The sequence below is a fragment of the Mus caroli genome, unplaced genomic scaffold (genome assembly GCF_978045245.1).
Source record: "Mus caroli unplaced genomic scaffold, Mus_caroli_1 scaffold_8, whole genome shotgun sequence".
Taxonomy (NCBI): Eukaryota; Metazoa; Chordata; class Mammalia; order Rodentia; family Muridae; genus Mus; species Mus caroli.
Window position 1 is genome coordinate 136,211,487 of NW_028227263.1, and position 16,678 is coordinate 136,228,164.

At 43.1% G+C, this 16,678-nt stretch overlaps 1 protein-coding gene and 1 pseudogene across 1 annotated transcript; one reads left to right on the forward strand and one right to left on the reverse strand.

The window, feature by feature from the left end:
* Window positions 1-950: 950 nt before the first annotated feature.
* LOC110297655 (uncharacterized) lies at window positions 951-6,307 on the reverse strand. Its single transcript, XM_021166543.3, has 4 exons — window positions 6,100-6,307; window positions 4,970-5,096; window positions 3,845-3,928; window positions 951-2,839 (listed from the first exon to the last, which is right to left on the reverse strand). Exons 1-4 carry the CDS (start codon window positions 6,163-6,165, stop codon window positions 1,854-1,856), a joined length of 1,263 nt encoding a protein of 420 aa, XP_021022202.3. The 5' UTR covers window positions 6,166-6,307; the 3' UTR covers window positions 951-1,853.
* A 5,735-nt stretch (window positions 6,308-12,042) lies between these two features.
* Window positions 12,043-13,396, forward strand: LOC110297643 (putative E3 ubiquitin-protein ligase UBR7 pseudogene; annotated as a pseudogene).
* The last annotated feature ends 3,282 nt before the right edge of the window (window positions 13,397-16,678 follow it).

Sequence of the window (16,678 nt, forward strand, 5' to 3'; positions counted from 1 at the left end):
GCTTGGAAACCACAATTTCTTTTTGCTTGTTTGTTTGTGTTTTGAATAAGCACACATATAAATAAAAATTGAAAAGTAAATAGTAAAAGAAAATTAGCAAAACCAAAATGTGGGTACCAGGTGTGATGGTTCCCATCTTTAACCCCATTACTTGGGAGGCAGAGGTGGGTGGGCCACTGTGTGTTCTAGACCAGCCTGGTCTTCAGAGGGCATTCCAGGCCAGTTAGGACTACACAGTGAGACACTGTCTAGGAAAGAAAAAAAGAAGGAAAGAAAGAAAAGAAAAGAAAAAAGGAAAAGAAGAGAAAAGAAATAGGGAAAGGAAAGGAAAGGAAAGGAAAGGAAAGGAAAGGAAAGGAAAGGAAAGGCAAGGCAAGGCAAGGCAAGGCAAGGCAAGGCAAGGCAAGGCAAGGCAAGGCAAGGCAAGGCAAGGCAAGGCAAGGCAAGGCAAGGCAAGGCAGAGCATAACAAAGAAAGGAAACCTGGGTGAGGAGCACAGAGAAATGGCTCTGTCTAACAGCAGTTGCTGTTCTTGCAGATAACCTTGGTTTTATTCCCAGCATCCATATGGAGGTTCAAGAATCTGGGACTCCAATCCAAGAGACTCTGATGGCTACTATGACCTGAAAGGGGACCAGACATACATGTGGTGCACACACATGAATATTGGCTCCTACACAAACCCACAAACTTCACCAAATCTTTACAATAACACATGAAGATAAGCCAAAGTAAAACTACAATTACATGCTACCACACTAAATGATTCAAATGAACTAAATGATTCAAATGAACTCCACGCAGCTTACAGAGCATCAGGGAGGATGTGAGGACCCGGTATCTGATATGCTGCAGGAGGAAATCTGAAACACATAGTCACTTAGAACAGAATCTGCTAACTTCTTAACTTGGGCTGGAGCAAGGGCACAGTGTTCAAGTGCCACCCTTGCAGAGGGCCTGGGTTCCATTTCCAGCAAACATACTGGTTCATACCCATCTGTAATTCCAGTTCTAGGAAACCAATGCCTTTTTTTTGGACCTTCATAGCCATCAGGCATGTATTCACTGTATCTACATACACACAGACAAAACACACCCAAGAAAACAACAAATACTTAAAACATATGGGCTATATGCCTATAAGAGAGCATAAGGTGCTACACAGAGGTAGTCCCCAACAAAATTAGTGACACTTAGGTACACAAGAGTCATGAAGACTTTACAGTAAATGATCATTTATCCCAGGGACTGCAATATTCAGTGTGAAAAAAACAAAGCAAGCAAGCAAACAAACAAACAAATAACAGCAGCAGCAACAACAACAAATATATGTCTTATTTAAACTGAGGTCACTCTCTTCCTCCCCCATTCAAAGTCAGTAACATGGAGACTCCAATCCACACTGGTGCAGTCAAGAACACGGCTTCCTCTTGCTAAGTCCCCAGAAAGCATTAACTTCATAGGAATAAGAAGATGGCAATAATTCTCATCTTGCCTCTGTGATCTTCTTTGATGAGTAACTTGCAATGACTGGCTTCCTCACAAAGGCCACTCTCAGGACTTCTCTGCTCAAAGTCATGTTCAGTCCTAAGGCTCAACAAGCTTGGCCAATGGCTGAAGCTTTCTCTACGTTCTCTGCATTCACTCTCTGGGTTGTGTCTGTGTTGCTAATAAGAACAGACTTTGCTCTAAGGCGTTCCCAGCATCAGTGGGTTCAGGATACATCCCAGCACTCTGGCCTCTTAGGTTAAACAGGATGGACGTGTGGGTGAAGTTTCTCCACATTTGAAGCACTCTTGACTTTTACCCATTGAACGTCCTCTTGTGTAGATAAGGTAGATCGATCATGGGAACTACTTCCCATGTTCATTACACTCAATACTTTTATCAGTGTGAATCTTTCGGTGTATAGAAAGTCCAGTCCTGTAGCAAAACACTTTCCCACACTCCTTGCACTCATGATGCTTTGCTGCAGTGTGAAATCTCTGGTGTTTGATGAGGCTGTACCTCATGGTAAAGAATCTCCCACACACATTACACTTAAAGGGTCTTCCCCTGCTGTGAACTTTCTGGTGTTTCACGAGGTGCGAGTTTTTTTTAAAACACTTCCTACACTGGCTGCACTCAAAAGGCCTTTCTCCAGTGTGCACTCGGGTATGGTAAACGAGGCTGGATTTCTCCTTAAATAATTTTCCACACTCGCCGCATTTGTAAGGCTTTTCTCCAGTGTGAACCAGATAATGACATGTGAGGCTGGACCTGTTCATGTACGATTCCCCACACTGGTTGCATTTATAAGGTTTCTCTCCAGTGTGAAGTCTTTGATGCCCAACAAGGGAGCAGTTGTGTTTGAAATCTTTCCCACATTCGCTGCATCTAAAGGGCTTTTCTCCAGTGTGAACTTTCAAGTGTTGATTCAGATCAGTCCTTTGGATGAAGGACTTCTCACATTCGCTACACTTAAAGGGCTTTTCTCCAGTGTGTATCCTCCGGTGTCGAATAAGCAGAGACTTACAATCGAAGGATTTGCCACAGTCGCAGCATTTCCAATTCCTCTTCTCACTGGGAGTGGCCTTTCCTCTCTTAGTACTCCTGGGTCTCTCCACAGCACTGTGAGTCACATGATGCCTGAGAAGCCCAGAGAGAGTGTGGCAGTCCATTGTGTTGTCTGTGCTTTGTAAAGTCTTCTCTGATGGGTCACTTCTGTTTCTCTTCGGAACTGAAATTCTGCGTTCTGCTCTTTGTAAGGGTTTCTCAGCACGGCTCAGCTGCTGCTGCTGCTGCTGCAGCATGGTCGTTGAAAGGGTCTGCTCACAAGATATCTTTGCAAGCTCCACTCCTTTGCAGCAACACAGAAACACAGAGAGACAATGATAAAGGACATATAGACTTTGAAGTGGCAACAAACACAAGTAATCAACACCCGAGATTTCTCACAGAAACTTTAAGATGGGAAGGGCCTACTCCAGGGATGAGGCTGGAAGAGCCCTGTCCCAGAAAACATGTCGGGCAACAACAAAGGAATGGCAAGCAGCACAAGGAAGAGTGCTGGGGACCTGAACTTCCTTCCTTAGAAAATGACTTTCTGAAGATCTGAAGAGCCTCAAATGGACACTGTCCTGATTGGGTTGGGTTTTTTTTTCCCCCCTCTCCTTGACACACACGTTAGGGTCATCTGAGAGTAGGGAACCTCAATTGAAAAAAAAATGCCTCCATAAAATAACCACTAAGGGTCATTTTCTTTATTAATGGTTGATGCAGGTAAGCCCATCTCATTTCTGGTGGTGCCACCCCTGGCCAGGGTGATCCTGGGTGACAGTAAGCGATGCTTACTCCATGGCCTCTGCTTCAGTTCTTGCCTTGAGTTTCTGCCTTGAATTATTCTTATTGACGGATTTTTATCAGGAAATGAAAGAGGAAATAAACCCTTTCCCCTTCTAAGTTGCCTTTGGTCATGATTTATCATCATAGCAATAAAAACTTAAAGTCAGAGATGTTCAACACAGTGCAGAAGGCTGTGTCTAAGCCCATTCAATATAATACCTGAAGAACCCGTTTTCAAGGACTGCTCAGGGCACTTGTACACACTAACAACATAATTAAGGAAAACTTATGCTTTACAGTGTCACAGGGGAGCAGGAAAAACATTTAAGACTCATAGGTGAGAGATAGCCCTGGATCAGAGTAATAGCAATGGCTGGTAGACAACTGGGTAAACAGCCAAAAGGACTTTACCATGATCCTTTGCCCAGGCACCAAAGAACCAACAGAAAGATACTTCTTATGAACCCATCTAGAGTGTATACATCAGCAACCGCCACCCTCCAAATACCTGTGCACTTACTTGGAGTCAAAAATCTCAGGGCAGGGATGAAGCGATCTCCTGAAGACCCCAGCTGAGTGATGTCAGTCCCAGAAGGTATAAGTCCTAATGTAAAATAAAGGAAAGGGGAATGTCCCATGCTAAGATGGAGTGATGTAACTCATGCAGTCCACAGGAAAGAAAACTGACAACAAAGACCCCTGGTCAGGCCCAGTGTCTCATTCACCCTGCTGCTTTCAGATTCAGATGTAGAACTCTCAGCTACTTCTCCAGCATCGTATCTGCCTGCATGCCATCATGCTTCCCACCATGGTGACAGTGGACTAAACCTCTACTTCAAGCCAGCCCCCCCATTAAGTGCTTTCTTTTATAGGAGTCACCATGGTTGGGCTGGAGAAATGGCTCAGTGGTTAAGAGCACCAACTGCTCTTCTGAAAGTCCTGAGTTCAAATCCCAGCAACCATATGGTGGCTCACAACAATCCATAATGAGATCTGATGCCCTCTTCTGGTGTGTCTAATGACAGCTACAGTATACTTACATATAATGATAAATAAATCTTTAGGCTGGAGGGAGAGGGGCCAGAGCGAACAGAGGTCCTGTGTTCAATTCTCAGTAACCACATGATGGCTCACAACCATCTGTATAGCTATAGTGTACTCATATACATAAAATAAATAAATAAATCTTAAAAAATAGTTGTTATGGTCATAGTGTCTCTTCACAGCAATAGAAACTCTAAGATACCCCTAGAGAGGTCTTGCAAGAAAACCCACCAAGTAGTATCCATATCAGTGCCACAATTTGACTCAAGTCACCTACAGGAAGAGAAGAGTACCTGGGTCATGGGAATGACTGAGTATTTACAGTGTCTCCAGCCATGGAGAAGCTACCAGTGTGAAGTCTATTAAACTACTATAAGATTCCTCACTTCAGGCTGCTTCCTTTGTGTCTTTGCTATATAAGAGAGAGAAGATGGTAGTGTACCATGCACAGGTCTCTCACCTGTACTTCCCACTCCATGACACTGGGGAAAGGACCAATGCCCATGGACCAGATTTGGGAAGGAGACGTCTCTTATAGAAAAGAAGCCAAGCCAACCCAGACAGGATGCTCTTACAGAATGGGTGTGAGGTGGGAGTTTACCTGATGAGGACATGAGAACAAAGACCTCCATCATCACCTGGTGGTACAGATGCCTCTGAGAGTCATCAAGTAGTCTCCATTCCTCCCTCAAGAAGTAGATAGCCACATCACTAAAGGCCATACCACCCTGCCACAACAGAGAATGTTGAGTTAACAAGGAGAAGTTTCCTTCCCTTGGACTTTGACATCCCAGAGACAGCCAATCCCATTTAGATTCCTTCTTCAGAGAGCAGCAGACTCTTCATTCACTGACACCCAGTCTCTGCTCAGGGTTGCAATGGCCACTGTTTTCAGCACCAGCCACAAACAGGTAGACAGACAAATGGAATTTATCAGTCTTGACGTTTGATATGGAAAGTCCCACCTTTCTACCAGACAATTTCTATAGGCTTCTTCACATCATGCCAAACAGATATGTCCAGATTTGAGCCACAGATCTCCACTCTACCTCTGGCACATGATCTTGGACATGAGCACATCTATTCATATTTTCTGTCACCACGCATATCACCCTTCATAACGTCCTTCCATGTTCATGTTAATATTCAAGCCTGCAGCTTCTCATCTCCTCTACCCTTCCCAACGGCTGCCTTCCACTGCACCAGCCAATCTCAAGTACACCTGAGGGCTTCTGGGCATCCCTAATCCATCTCACTTCCAGACATTTTCTAACAGTCGTCACTGGAACTTGAATACCTCTGAATCTGAAGGAAGTGGCTCCCTATAAATGGAACCTGTCCATATAATTGCTGTTCTGGACTCAGAGACCTTATATTCTATAATTATCTTTTATGGAATTCAGATGGAAAGACAGGAGAATAATATCAAGCAAAGAGTCCCAAAGCATTACTTATGTGGGGATCTAGAAATGTGAGTTCCTGTGGCACCGTCTATCCATTTACCTCTCCATAGTCAGTAGATATCTTTGCACTTACTGAAACCTGTGAATAAAGGACGCTATGAACACAAAGGTTCCGGTGGCCCTGAACAGGTCTTACATTCACAGGGCTTCCCAGGATCTTTAGTGGGCGAGTGTGAGTACTCTATGCCATCTAGAAACTCCAACTAACATCCCAGCCCGCATTGCACTCTAGGATTGGGGAAAGGGGTTGTGATCACGTGGTACGCACCTGTGCCTGGCCACCCTGCAGAGCTACTGCAGTCTGATTTTGCTGGGCAGTTGGGTCCATGGACATGGCTATTCTTCCCAGGTCTGCAACCAACCACACGGGGTCCTCGTAGACTTCAAAACTGTCTGCTGGAGGACAAAGCCTCGCTCCTCTCGCGCCTTCCAGTCCTGGACAGAGAGCTGTAAAACCAGTTTTCCTCTGACGCAACCATTAAGTCCCAATGCTATCCTACCCCTTTCTTTCCCCCCTTCCTTTCCTTATTTCGCCCTTCTCCTTTCTGTTATAGCCCACGGAAGCGCCAGTTTCCATTGGTTAAGGTCTTCTGCGCTGTCACTTCTGGGTAATGTAGTTCAGACAGCGTGCACCCTGGAGACCTGGACACTGCTGCAGATGTGTAAGCAGGGGAAGCGATGTGTAAGGATTTAGACACTGCCTTGCCTACAGATGCACCAGTGTTTCAACTCCCTGATCATCAAGGATAAAGTAAAGTGGATTCCTGGGTCTGACTCCGGTATGCATTAGCAAATTTCCTTTGGCAGAAGGAAGCTCAGCTTAAAAGTCAATGGTGACAATATCCTATCTGATGTGTAAAGATGTTAAAACAGTCCGAATTTTGAAAACAGGTCTGCTAAATTCCAAGATGCACTAACCATTCACCTTCACCTGTATTATTGTTTTTTCTCATGGGCCTAGTAGGAGTCCTTCCTGCAACGTTCATCATTTTCTACCCAGCCTCCTTCTGTTAGGCCACAGTGTGCCATGAGGAAGCGTTGGTGATCAGCTGTGATTGGCACAGTAAAGCATTGGGACAATGAGTGGGAAGCCTCCTGCTTCTTAACTCAAGCACAGGAGATAAATCATTGTTGTTGGTTTTTAAAAAACAAAATATCAATTGTCCGATTTTACTTTTGAAGATACAGGAGCCAGGTGCTCAGGTAAAAAGCCTGGTAGCTCAGGGAGGCAGAGGAAGCACCCAGTTGACCATGATCCTCAGCCATCATCCCAGACAGAATCTCTTCTCTTACACCATCTCCAAAACATAGCTCAGTGGTTAACAACGTTGGATGTTTTTCTAGAAAAATATGCTACTGTTTCCAGAACACACAGAACAGCATACATCCTATTGTATTGCTATCCCAGGGTATTTGACAACTTCTGAATTCCAAAGTTAATATATGCATATATATATATGTATATGTATATATATGTGTGTGTGTGTGTGTGTATAAACACAAACATAAACACAGAAACATGCATACACAGAGAGAAACACAGACACAATTTTGATCACATATTTAATATTTAACACAAGTAGCAAATGACCATTTAAATTCCTTTCCTCCTCTTCCTCCTCCTCCTCTTCTTCTTCCCCTTCCTCTTCTCTGCCACCTCCTTCTTCTATTCCTTTTTCCTCTTCCTCTTCTTTATTTCTCTCTCTTTCATCCTTTCTTTCTTTCTTTCTTTCTTTCTTTCTTTCTTTCTTTCTTTCTTTCTTTCTTTCTACACTTATTCTCTTTACATCCTGTTCACTGCCCAACTCCTGGTCAACACTTCCCATTATCCTTTTCCTATCACCCTTTTTCTTCTCTTCTGAGCAGGTGGGGACACCCTGGGTATCTGTCTACACCAGTACCACAAATCTCTGTGATGCTAGGTACTTCCTTTTCCATTTAGGCCAGAGAAGACAGCCTAGGTAGAAGACCATGTTCATCGTATAGGCAATAGCTCTTGGGATAGCCCCGACTCTAGTAGTTTGGGACCCACAGAAAGACCAAGCTGCAACCTAGGTCCAGCCAGTGTATGCTCTTTGATTAGTGGTTCAGAATCTGAGAACCCTGAGGGTCCAGGTTAGTTGATTCTGTTGGTCTTATTGTGGATTTCCTATCCCCTTAGGGGCTGCAGTCCTTCCTCCTATCCTTGCATAAGTGTCCCCAAGCTCCACCCACTGTTTGGCTGTGAGTGTTTGTTTCTGTCTGAGTAAGATGCTCAATGGAGCCTTTCAGATGGCAGCCATTTTAGACTTCTACCTACAAGCCCACTATAAAGTATTCTTTATAGTGTCAGGGATTGGTGCTTGCCTATGTAAGAGGTCTCAAGTTGGTCCAGTTCCTTCCAGTCTCTGTTACATCCAGTTCCATCCACAATCCCAGGATTTCTTGCAGAAAGGATAGATTTGTAGGTGGTTTTATGTCCCTACCACTCCACTGGAGTTCCTGCCTGGCCAAGGAGGCAGTCTAAACAGGTTCTGTAATCTCCATGCTTTGAATCACAGCTAAACTCACCCCTGTTAATTCCTGGGCACCTCCCCTATCCCAGAACTCTCTCTTCATGGAGATGCTTCCTACCTCCCCCTGCCCATTGGTTGCAGATTTCCATTCTTTCTACTGGACATCAAGCCATTCATCTTTAACCACCATACACCAGACCTCAACACCCCTTACTATTTCCTCCTTCACACAGTTCTACCTCTCTATCTGCCTTCCATGACATTTCTATTCACCTTTCTAATTGAGACTCAAACATCTGGTCTTATGCTCATCTCCCTGTCCAGTCTCCTTGGGTCTTAGGAGTGTAGCACAGGCATCCTGTATTTTATGGTTAATATTCACTTATAAGTGAATACTTACAGAGCATCCCCTTTTGGGATGGGGTTACCTCACTCAAGATGACATTCTCAAGATCCATCTATTTGTCTGCTAAATTATATGTCTTTGTTTTTCATAGCTGAATAGTATTCCATGGTACATATACAATTCCTATTATGTACAATTGTTTACATAACAATCTATATATAGAACAGCATTCTGTATACATTCTGTTCCAGAAATATATCAAAAGCATGACTTGGCTTTGAAGGGGATCTATTTCAATAAATCATCACTGTCTAAAGTGCAGTATAGACTGTTAACGGGTGGGCTATCTGTGAAGAATCGATGTAGATAGTCCTTTATTCCTCCGCTTCCAGACTTTGAGTCAGAAGCCATCTAGAAGAAAAACAAAACCTTCATTGGGTTAGTTAAAAGGAGAAAATAGGATTGAGTCTGTGAAAGAATTACGGTTGTTTCTTGGTGTTCTAACTTAGCAACAGATGACTCAGGGATTTGCCTAATCTTCATTCTCAGACCATTCTTGAACATTCACGATGACACTTACATGAAAAATACAAATGCACTTATATAGCAGAGTCTGGTTGAAATAATCTTTCTTAATAGGCAACTGAACTGCTCCAATGGAATAAGATGTCCCCAAATCTTTATCCTTGACTTCATTTATATTTATTCTCCAAAAGCACCTGGGATCAATGACATTAGCCATGAGAATGGGAATGTTGAGGAGGAGGAAGACTACCAACAAAATGAACATATTTGCCCTGCCTTAAACCTGGGCAGTGTGGATTGTGAAGTGCCATGAATATCAGCACATCAGATTTCTGCCTGCTTTTATTTCTTTGGGCAAAGGAGATGATTATTGCATATTCATGATTTTTTTTTTTTCTTCTGAGCCCTGGAGTAATCTTAAACCCTCTCTTCCCTGGGGCTGTGCAACTGGTGTCCACAGACCATGTAATAAACATGGGTAGGTAATACTTAAGAGGATAATTCATTCTCAGGCTCCATGATATCACTCATGTTTGTGAACCCCTAGGAGGAAGCCCTTTTGTTCATATTTGGTCCTTGGAAAGTTTCAACAAGCTGATTATGTGAACACATTTAGAAATGATGTCAGTGGACTGTGTCAGATGATTCACAGTGAGACATCCAGTAATGGAACAATCAGAGCTACAAGGGACACACAGGACAATGTAGTAAACAGGACATTACAAAGTACAAGTCAGGGAGAGACAGTCTCGTGTTTATAGTTATTGAGATCCACAGACCATGTAGAGTATGGACTCTGTCACACCAGTGACAGGTACAGAATATCTAAACAAGGACTGTGCTTCCAATGTCCTTAGAATCAATAAACAGACCAAATCCAGAAATACATTTAATTCAACTGTATCCAAAATTATACAGTTCTTCACAGATCCACAGTTAATTTACATAATAAAGATTGAGTTTTGGCCTGGCGTGGTGGTGCACGCCTTTAATCCCAGCACTCAGGAGGCAGAGGCAGGTGGATTTCTGAGTCCGAGGTCAGCCTGGTCTACAAAGTGAGTTCCAGGACAGCCAGGGCTATACAGAGAAACCCTGTCTCGAAAAACAAACAAAACAAAACAAAACAAAACAAAACAAAACAAAACAAAACAAAACAAAAAAAGATTGAGTTTTAAAGGTTCAACAAGATGCAGAGAGAATGCCGTGCTTTGTGCTTTATTTCAATTAAAACAAAAAGTTCATTTCCACCTTTTAAACAATAATTACTAATGAGAAAGTAATCTTAATATTTGAATTCCAAACCATGATCTTCCTCCTAGATTCTGTTTTTTCAATTTAATACTTTTTGCTGAGCCATCTATTTTAAATTATCGTTGTTTTCCTACATATTTTTTGTGTGCATTTTACATGGCAGTAGTGGCTGCGAAGAAGTCTTTTCTTAGAAATATCTTAGTATTTTAGAAGCAAATAGTGACCGAGACTGTGTTTTACCGTGCAAAGTTTTCTTCTAATATCTTTCTACTTGCCTATTCTTGGTTATATTCTAGAATCAACACTGACCACTGGAGAATTTTATGAAGACTGTAAACTCACACACTACTTTCAGTGGATTTGGACTGAAAGAAAGCAGAATGTATGTAGTCAATTCGCGGGTTTGGGTGATGATATGCCCTATTTTGTGTTTGAATGACACAAACAAGTTTAGTGTTTTGTAATGGATATTGCTGTATACTTAAACTCAATATATTTCATATGTATGACTTCTGGTTTTGTGATAAGCTGTTCTAGGATCCTGAGACTTGTATCTAGAGTAATGTGAGTGGAGAAATCATTCATATGAATACAGAGGAAAATTGTCTTTCAAGTGTGCAAATGAAATTTTCAGTAGTCCAGATTTAGTAAACTATACAGGTTTTTGTGGCTAATAATTATTATTTCTTTTAAAATACTATTCATTATTGAGTGTTTCATTGTGGCACATTGACACAAATGTAGCATGTACTTTGCTGGTATCTGCACCTCCATGACCCATGTCTGTTGCCCATCTTGCCACTGACTCATTCCTCAGTTCAATCCACCTTCTTCTCCCTTCCTGACATTCTGTCAAATTGCATGCTCAATTTGCAATTCAAGAATGATATTCTCTTATTGCTGGATTCACACGATATATCCACTCCCAATTAATTCATGTCTTTTTTTTTTTTTTTTTTTTTTTTTCGAGACAGGGTTTCTCTGTATAGCCCTGGCTGTCCTGGAACTCACTCTGTAGACCAGGCTGGCCTTGAACTCATAAATCTGCCTGCCTCTGCCTCCAGAGTGCTGGGATTAAAGGCGTGTGCCACCACGCCCAGCTTTCCATGGTGCTTCTAAAGATTCATTGTCTATGAAATTGTCTTTCTGCTGACTGTGAATAGAACACCATTGGTTACTGCAAACTGTACATATATATGCATATGTATATGTATATGTATATGTATATGTATATGTATATGTATATGTATATGTATATGTATATGTTGTATGCACGCATACACGCATAGGTTGCGGACATTCTGACTGCTTTCAAATTGATTCATAATGATAACCATCAGGACAGGCAACATCACAGTAAAATACCAATGTCATAAATATGGAATAACTATGTATGCAATATGACATGCAGACTTTGTGTTTTCCTGGCCGTAGTTAATTAATTTCTTGCACTGAGTACTCAGCCTCTGTGGACACAAGTGCATGCTGTTCAGTTTAAGAAACAGTTTGGGCCCCGCCTTCTCGCGTCCCTGGCGGCGGCCACTTTTCCAGCCTCCTCCTGGGCCCAAGCAGCGGAGCCTGGTGACAATTGAGGATGGCCGGAGCAGAGAGCCCCGCTGGGTGCCAGGCAGAACTGGAGCCCGTGGTGTCGCTGGTGGATGTGCTCGAGGAAGACGAGGAGTTGGAGAATGAGGCGTGCACCATTCTAGGCTGCAGCGACTCGGAGAAGTGCTCCTACTCACAGGGCTCAGTGAAGACACCAGCACTGTGTGCCTATAGCACCTGCACGCCTGAGGGAGAAGAACCGGCAAGAATTTGTCTAGCTTGCAATTATGAATGTCACGGAAGCCATAAACTGTTTGAACTATACACAAAAAGAAATTTTTGTTGTGATTGTGGAAACAGCAAGTTTAAAAATTTGGAATGCAAATTATTTCCTGATAAAGCAAAGGTAAATTCTTGCAGTAAGTACAATGACAACTGTTTTGGATTATACTGCATCTGTAAGAGACCTTATCCTGATCCTGAAGATGAGGTTCCAGATGGGATGACACAGTGTGTGGTCTGTGAAGACTGGTTCCACGGCAGGCATCTTGGTGCCATTCCCCCTGAGAATGGGGATTTCCAGGAGATGGTGTGCCAGGCTTGTATGAGGCACTGTTCTTTCTTGTGGGCTTATGCTGCCCAGTTGGCAGTCACCAGTATATCTGCTGAAGATGATAGGCTGCTGCCGAATGCTACTGGGATGGGAGATGAAGATGTTAGCAAGCCTGAAAATGGAGCTCCCCAAGATAATGGCCTGAAAGAGGATGTTCCGGAGCATGGCAGGCATTCTGTCAACGAGGTGAAAGCTGAGCAGAAGAACGAGCACTGCACCAGCTCTAGTTCCGAGTCTGAACTCCAGACAGTGTTTAAGAAAGAAAATATCAAAACTGAGCCACAGTCCAGCTGCAGACTTCAGGAACTCCTAGCCAAGCAGTTTGTAAAGAAAGATGCTGCCACCTATTGGCCCTTGAACTAGCGCAGCAACTATTCACCTGTCAAGACTGTATGAAAATGTATGGAGAACTAGATGTCCTGTTCCTGACAGATGAATGTGATACAGTTATGGCTTATGAGAACAAAGGCAAGAGCGACCAGGCAACTGATATAAGGGACCCTTTAATGGACACCCTCAGCAGCATGAATAGAGTCCAGCAAGTGGAGCTCATCTGTGAATACAATGACTTGAAGACTGAACTTAAGGATTACCTGAAGAGATTTGCTGATGAAGGCACGGTTGTTAAGAGAGAAGACATTCAGCAGTTCTTTGAAGAGTTTCGATCAAAAAAGAGAAGGTGAGTGGACAGGTTACAGTATTACTGCAGCTAAAGTGGAGTGCCACACTTCCTCAGTCAGGTTCACGAAAATGCCACTGTTCTGGAATAAAGAGACCTGTGTCACACTTGGTCCCCTTCCATCCTCCCGTGGCCTCAGGCCCTTCTCCTTAAGTAGCTGCAGTGTCTCTACTGGTCTCTCAGCAAGCACCCTCTGTGACAGCTCATTCCACAGACCTCAGCTTTCCTGCCCAGGATACTCAGGACTTCCTTCTGTTCATGTTTTAAGAAGTTTGATTTGATCTCGTGAAAGCAAATGAGCTTCTTTTCTAGCAGTTTGTTCCATGACTTCCAAATGTATGCTCACAGAGCCATGGCCCTCTGGGTCTTCTGGGTCTTGCAGGTTCTCTTCCTGCTAGCCTGGACCTCTGGGGAGCAATCCCTTCTGCCCCATGATCACGGTGCCTTGGGTCAAAGCTTCCTCAAGCCTGCTCTGCCAGTCCTCTCAGTGCTTCCTGAGATTTGATCATGGCTTGAAGAGATTGGGAACTTTTCTCTGTACCAACCTTCACAGTAGCCGGGACTGATGTTGATGTCTGTTGGAGGTTGGCTTATGGCAGGACTGAGGAAGCAAGCCTTTGTTCTGAATTTCGCTGATTAGTTTGAAGTGAAATTTCATTACTATTCGAATGGCCCTCAAACATCAGCGTTAGTACTGTACTGCTCACAGGGCTTCCAGGGAATCCATGCATGTGAGCCCCTTTGCTGCTGCCTAAAAATGACCAGATCCTACCCCCTAACATGTGGGTGCTTTACAGAGTCCTCTGGTTTCTTACATTATCAGGGATATGCAGAAGAATATATTAAAATGGACCTATTTTAATACTGTTCTGTTAGGAAAATGTTATTGGAACCTGAATAAGTTATTTTTTTCCCTTGAATCTGCTGAAGACAAGGATACTGACTGACCATAGTGGTAGTAACTGGGGCAATGACAGCCCTAGAAGATGGAGGATTCCAGCCAAAGCACTCAGCAATATACATATTGAGTCTTGGTAAAAGTGCGCACAGCCACTCCCTCCTGATGGCTCAGAAGGTCTTCAAGGATTATTGTATAAAGTCCTGTGTTTGAGAGAGAGAGAGAGAAAAAAAAAGGAAACAGTTTGTTTTTTTCACATGGGTGGAAGAATCTCTAATAACACAAGGCAAAGTGTGAGTGTGCTTGACTTAGAACACAGTACTGTGGGCAGAGATATACAGAGAGAAAATGGAAGTGAGGAATAAAAATTGACTGATGGAGACAGGGAAGAAAGAGATAATGAGAACAAGTGAGATAGGGGAGAGAGAGAGAGAGAGAGAGAGAGAGAGAGAGAGAGAGAGAGAGAGAGAGAGAGAGAGAGAGAGAGAGAGAGAGAGAGCGCGCATATTTTTGAAAAATCCTGTCATGTTACCAGCTTGTCACTGCAGAGGATATAGTCACCATCTCTTATTGACCTCGATTCAATCCCACCTGAACTTGTCTTCACTAATCTAAGTCTAGGTGACTCAGAGCTTGATAAAGATGAGGAAGCTGACCTAGAAGAAGAGGCAGCTCGGTATGAGAGGGATAGGTACGATCCAGATTGGTCATACAAAACCAATCCTTTAAAAAAGGGGGGGGGGGAGGGTCGGCTGGCAAAAGAGTAAAATCGAAAGTACCCTCCGCTCCACCTCTTAACCCGGAGTATACAGGAAAAAACAAATCCACAAAAGCTGGTATACAAGGTACCTCATTTTGCCCAGAGGTTTGGAAGGATGTTGGACTGACTTTCCCTGTCTTCTTAGATGGCCAGGGACGACGGTATCCTGAGCCAATAGATTTTAAAACTATTAAGCAACTGGCTGAGTCAGTCCGTACCTATGGGGTGAGTGCAGCTTTTGTAGTTGCACAGGTCGAGGCGCTTGCTAGATATTGCCTCACCCCGGGGGACTGGAATAATATTACTTTATACCAAAGATTCTTTGCTACAATTTTTTTAGGGAACATTCAGTGATTTTTCCCAAAGTCACAGCATCTAAACCCATATCGGGTGCATTGGGTATTTATACAGATGGTTCTAAAACAGGTGTTGGTGTGTATGTAGTTAATTCTCAAAAACCCTTTCTTTTTCAATACAATCCTGGCACCCCACAACTTACTGAATGTAAAATTGTGTTGGAAGTATTCGAAGCTTTTAAGGAATCTTTTAATCTAGTTTCTGATTCGGCTTATGTAGTAAATGCAGTGCATGCATTAGAAATTGCAGGACCCATTAGACCTACCAGCCCTGTGTGCAACATCTTATTAGAGTTACAAAAATTGATTTGGAAAAGAACACATAAATTCTTTACTCAACATATTTGATCTCACTCTTCCTTGCCAGGCCCTATTGCTGAAAGAAATGCCTTAGTGGACGCTAGCACTCGCATGGAATTTATTTTTCATGCCACCCCACTGGAGCTTGCAAAAGATTTTCATCGATTGTATCATGTTCCTGCTGCCACACTTCAGCAGAAATTTGATATCTCTCGAGCCTCAGCACGAGATGTGGTGTTACAATGCCCACAGTGTGTACAATTTCACCACCCTCCTCATGTTGGTATTAACCCTCGTGGATTGCTTCCTCTAAAACTGTGGCAAATGGATGTTACTCATATCTCAGCATTTGGAAGATTAAAATATGTTCATGTTTCAATTGACACCTGTTCAGGTGTCATTTTTGCCTCCCCCATGTCCGGTGATAAATCCCGCAACGTGGTTGGCTGTTGCCTAGAAGCCTGGGCAGCTTGGGGAAGGCCAGATAGTTTAAAAACTGATAATGGCCCCACATATACATCAAAATCATTCCAAACCCTTTGCAAAGTAATGCAGATTAATCACTCTACTGGCCTTCCCTACAATCCACAGGGCCAAGGCATTGTGGAAAGAGCACATCGAACCTTAAAACAACTCTTACAAAAACAAAAAGGGGGAATCGCCAATGGCCGGCCACCCAAAGAACAATTATCTTTAGCCCTCTTTACTTTAAATTTTTAAATTCTGGACGAACATGGTCATTCGGCTGCAGATAGGCATGCCATGACCTCGCCTATCCTTAAACAGGATGTCAAATGGAAAGATGTCCTAACTGGAAAATGGTATGGCCCAGATCCCGTTATTTCGAGATCCAGGGGAGCTGTTTGTGTTTTTCCACAGGGTCAAGAACACCCGATTTGGGTACCAGAGAGGCTGACGCGAAAATTGCTCCCCCCCCCCAACAGAGATATAGATTATAATAGTTCCGGAAGGACATGTTTTTTAGCAGAATGTTGGCATGGTATACTGCTGTGGTTGTGAAACTTCCCACCTTTGTGCCTATAGTAGATTTTGAAATGTTTGCCACCTATGTCCATTGG